This window comes from Montipora foliosa, chromosome 10, assembly GCF_036669935.1.
Source record: "Montipora foliosa isolate CH-2021 chromosome 10, ASM3666993v2, whole genome shotgun sequence".
In the NCBI taxonomy this organism is placed as follows: domain Eukaryota; kingdom Metazoa; phylum Cnidaria; class Anthozoa; order Scleractinia; family Acroporidae; genus Montipora; species Montipora foliosa.
Genome location: NC_090878.1, coordinates 27,841,731 through 27,846,730, shown reverse-complemented (window position 1 = coordinate 27,846,730; position 5,000 = coordinate 27,841,731). Strand labels below are relative to the sequence as shown.

The following is a 5,000-nucleotide window of genomic DNA, read 5'->3' as shown; positions in this document are numbered from 1 at the left end:
ATGCTGATATTATTTGCAGTTTTAGTACTAGTGTTTTATAACCTAGTTATTCTTTTACATTGGAACCACGAAGAATAACTTTTAATCCTATCAATAAAACCACTATTGGGTCAATTCAAATGTGGGTAACAGATGGAAAACGAAGATTACTTGATTTTAAAAAAGTACAATAATATAACATAAGAATATAATGAAACCATGAGAATTCAAAAGATTTTACCATCCACGACTTGGTAAATTTGTATTTCAACACAAAGGATCTGGAATCATTATAGATAATATAGTTAAGGCTATTAAAGCTATTATATCTTCAGATTTCAAAAAAGTAGCTTAGCCTATGGCAAGAAAAGCATTAGAATCAGGAGTATCACACGCTGGTGATAAAGTTGGAAAAAAAGTAGCCAAAAAATCTGGTGATTTAATTATGAAGAATCTTTCTAAAATGAGACAAGGTTCAATAAAACAACAAAAAATAATGCCAATTCAACCTATAACACAACAACAAGACACTAATATGATTTTAAATCGTTTGATATCTGGCAGTCGTATAAAAAGAAGACGTAAAATTATGTAATATGATAGTATAAAAATGGCATTTAGAACAAACGAATTTTTGCAAAGAAACGAGTATGTTCGTTTTCAATTATTATTAGAGCTCCTGCAAATAATCAGCCTCAAGAAAAAAACGATTAATGACAGATCTTTTGTTTTTTCGATTAGTTTAATGGATTTTTTGAAGTTCGTTCGTTCGTTCGTCAGTTACAAAAATAGCAGATGGTGCTGGATATGCGGCTGCAGATAGAATAACAATAATAAATGGAGCTCACAGTTTAATTAAACATCTTATGATTAAATCTGCAGGTAAAATAGTATATGATACTAATAATTTGCATAACGTAACTTTTGTGACAAATCTTCTAGAATATTCGGGTGATTACTCAAGATCTGTTGCTAAAAATAGCTTATGGTACCTTGATACAAATAATACTACAGCTAATAATAATAAAGGCTTTGAATCTAGAAGATTGCTTTCTTAAGCTGTTAATAATGATGGTACAGGAGGAGCTAAACATATCAATGTAATTATTCCTTTGAATCGTCACAGCTTTTTTGAAGAATTAGAAAGTAAAATGCTACAACAAGTTGCAAAATTGTTGAGACACTTTCATTCAAAAACACCTTTTCTAGCTTCCAATGCCCGCCCTATCTAGAATTTAAACCTTTCCCACTTCCTCTCCCCTCTCCCCCTTTCAATGCTGACTGCTTCAGTTCCCAAAATGTTTTTCTCTTGCTAGCAACACTGATAAGGGGGAGAGGGGGGCTGCAGTGTGAGAGATAATAGGGAAATTAATAACGCCCCAAGAAGGTGAGGTGTCTCCACTATTTTTGCAACTTGTTGTCTGATTGATTGCAATAATTTTGCCAGTCCGGATTTGAATCCTATAGGGAAACGTTTTAACGTACAAAAGCAGGAACTAAAAAACAATCATTAAATATCGTATAAGCTCTGAAACATTTAAGAAGTTTGCACGCGACGTGCAAAGCACATTGTACCAAACACGAAATGATATTAATTATTGACATACGGTAGCATCGACTTTCGAGTGTTTGGACTTATCATCGCTAACAGAAGACTCCGTACCAAATACTAAAGCGAGCAAAGTATGTTGCACTGCAGATCTGATGCTCCAAAAGTTACACATGGCTCATATTATGGAACACAATACCATTTATTGTGTTTTTTGGTGACGTCAACCGGGATGGTGGCGTTAGATTTGAAAATCGTATCTTCGAGGAAACAGCACAATTCATCTAGTACGTTCTTTTCTAATCAATCCAATACATTACCAGGTGATTCGTAATAAAGCTCACACAGTTAGAAATCCTGTACATATCGTCTTTTCCATTTACCAACGGTCTACCATCCAAGCACGGTCTACGATCGCAACAGCAAGAAATATGATATCATATTATTTTCTCAGTGAAACGTTGTGGTAGACCGTGTAGACCATTTCATATAAATGTCATAATGTGTAGCCGGAACAAATTTGTTCACTTTTGCATCTCGTTGTAAAACAAATCTCGCAAAGGATTTAGCACAACCGGGTGCTTTCTTTTGATCATTGTGCTCAGTCAGTCATTCCAAAAAACATGGAATTAGCCTGTACCCGACACGTCACTTAGAAGACTTGCTAGTAAACGTTACCAATCCCTTCTCTGGAAGCAGACTAACCCGAAAAAGCAATAAGAAATGTTACAAATGGACCTCTATGAAAATGTATCTTTGTATAACAATGTTTGCTAAGAATTGATTTTTAGGAAAGTGGATGTTCCCTTTAAATGACATGCGATCGCAGTTTAAGGAGAGGTTATGTCTGTTTCTCATTCGTAAACAACAGCTAATTTCGTACATGTTGCGCGTGCTTTAGATGTCATGTGTCGACCGAAATATAGATCTGTAAGGGAAATTATTTCGAAATCGGTTCCAGGATATTTCTAGCGTACTTTAAAAAGCAAAAGGATGGAAATCACACCTTTTCCTGTACCAAATTATGTGTATTTTCGTCTTGACTCACAGAAAGCACTGAAATGGCTTCAAATTACGTCATACCGAAACCCTGCCAAAATTCAGTTTATCGCTGGCAATTTTCCATTCACAGCAGATCAGACAATTAAACCCTTTTTTTGGAAACACCATATTATACGCAAACGATAAACGCCTTCCCGTTCCAATAAACAAAGTGACCGTACAGGAATACAGTGACAACCAACTCAGACAACAAGTTGCAAAATTGTTGAGACACTTTCATTCAAAAACACCTTTTCTAGCTTCCAATGCACGCCGTATCTAGAATTTAAACCTTTCCCACTTCCTCTCCCCTCTCCCCCTTTCGATGTTGACTGCTTAAGTTCGCAACATTTTTTTGTCTTGCTAGCAACACTGATAAGGGGGGGGGGGGGGGGAAGGGGGCCTGCAGTGTGAGAGATAATAGGGAAATTGATAACGCCCCAAGAAGGTGAAGTGTCTCCACTATTTTTGCAACTTGTTGTAGTTCCAATGCAAATACAATTTAATAGCACTTTAAATGAAGATGGAGAATTGATTGACATGACAATTGGTAAGGATGCAGGCAGAATTGTAATAGACAAATTTGAATTATGGTTGCCATAATTGATAGTGTGTATTCAAATTTCGTGAGCTCATTTATGAAAGAATCAAAATGGAAGTATTTAAGAGAATTATATGAAGTATCTCAACCAACGCGGACTTCCGGTTATTTTCAAATATCAGCAAGTATTGATAATGTAAAATATGTTTTTGTATACCTCAAAAAGAGTTATCGTAACGCTAATGGCTTTCGACATGAAGAAACAAACTCCTTATAAAATGGACCCTTTTTCATAGATGGTGGGACTTCTATTAACAATTGTAGACTTGAATATGGAAATGGTTTTTTTACCTGAATTAGAGTATGATTGGTGACTCAAAAGTACGAATATTGAATTATTACTTTGATGGCATAAGCCATGATGGGAAAAATGATTATAATTGCCTGGTACTCACAGCTTAATCTAAGCACTACGATAGTACTGTGTATCCACTGATATTTTGTAGTTACACGTGATCCAAAACAAATTTAACTTTCAGAGATAGATTGCGTCAGCAAAAATGCAAAGGTAAAATTTTACGTGTACATGCATGTTGTTTTATATGAAGAACAAATTGCTATCGATAAAATTGGAAATGAACTTTGTTACAGTTTAAATTGTTGGGTTTGGTGTATTTAAGTAATTATATGTTCTGTACAAACAAAACAATTATATAACATATCAATATACAAGAGACAAAATGACACAGACATTTACGAAATAAATGTACAATTATCACCAAATCAAAAAAAGAATTTAGCAAAAGCTTTTTGCATAAATGAGAAAACACTTGTTTTTAAGATTAACAAATAATGCTTTATCAGGAAACGATACTCTTCATGTACCTGCAAAATGTTGTCAAAAGATTTAAATAAAAGAAAAACAATTAAAAAAAGGCATGGATATCCAATTAGCTAAAACTAATATTAGAACGCAAGTTGGAGGAAGTTTATCTTCAATTTTGTCATTCAGGAAAAAAAAAAACATTGCTTCAAAGTTTAGGAAAAAACACTTGCTTTAGCAGCTTTCTCTGGATTAGCGTCAGAAGGAGGAAGTCAAGCTTTCAAGGCTATTACTGGAAAAAAGGAGTAGGTGGTTTCCTTATACATCAAAACCGAATTGCATCAGTTAAATTTCCATATAAGGATCTGTTAATATCGAACCAAAAAAAAAGACCTGCTTATGCCCTTTACAAATGGAAAAAGCTGGTCAATAAAACCAACAAAAACACGATCAGGTGGGGGTTTTTTTTGGTATACTCTTTGTAGCTAGTATTGGTTTATTCTATAGCAGTTTTAAAGCAATTGTAAAAAAAGGTAACGGGTGGAAATGCACTCAAGGAATAGGAGGCTAAAACATATCAAAGCAGAGAGGAATCAGCTTCACAAATAGGTTTACCAAAACTGTCCACCGCCATTTTATTCATCTGCCTAATAAAAAAGGAAGAGCGAGGAAAAAAAAAGTTCAAAAAAAGGAAAAACGGATTATGGTTTAGGTCCCAAACAGTCCTTTTCAAAATATTCCAATTTTAGGAGCAATACTGTAAAACCACAATTTGCTAATAATATTCCATTAAGCAATCATGTTTAAGATGAAATGGTTGTCAAATATTTGCATCTACCAATAAATGATGTTGCTATCAAGAAATGAAAATGCCTACTCATAATCATAAACAAGCAATTAGTTATTTACCATTCTTGAAACCATTATTTATGAGGGGCACGCATTGGACTGCTACTTATGTAAAATGATGGTATAATGAATTATTTGACAGTATGGTTTTGGTTATGGCAACCATTTAAAGGGAGTGTAAATCATTCCAGAATCAAAAAAAATACCATTAGTACATG

The 5,000-nt window shown here is 34.2% G+C and overlaps 1 protein-coding gene across 1 annotated transcript in view; it reads left to right on the top strand.

Annotated features, from left to right (window-relative positions):
- The window catches only part of LOC137972715 (uncharacterized), a 40,602-nt gene that overhangs the window by 1,287 nt on the left and 34,315 nt on the right, over window positions 1–5,000 (top strand). Inside the window, exon 2 of the mRNA XM_068819439.1 lies at window positions 760–861. Coding sequence (XP_068675540.1) covers window positions 760–861 — 102 coding nt within the window. The remainder of the gene's footprint in view (window positions 1–759; window positions 862–5,000) is intronic.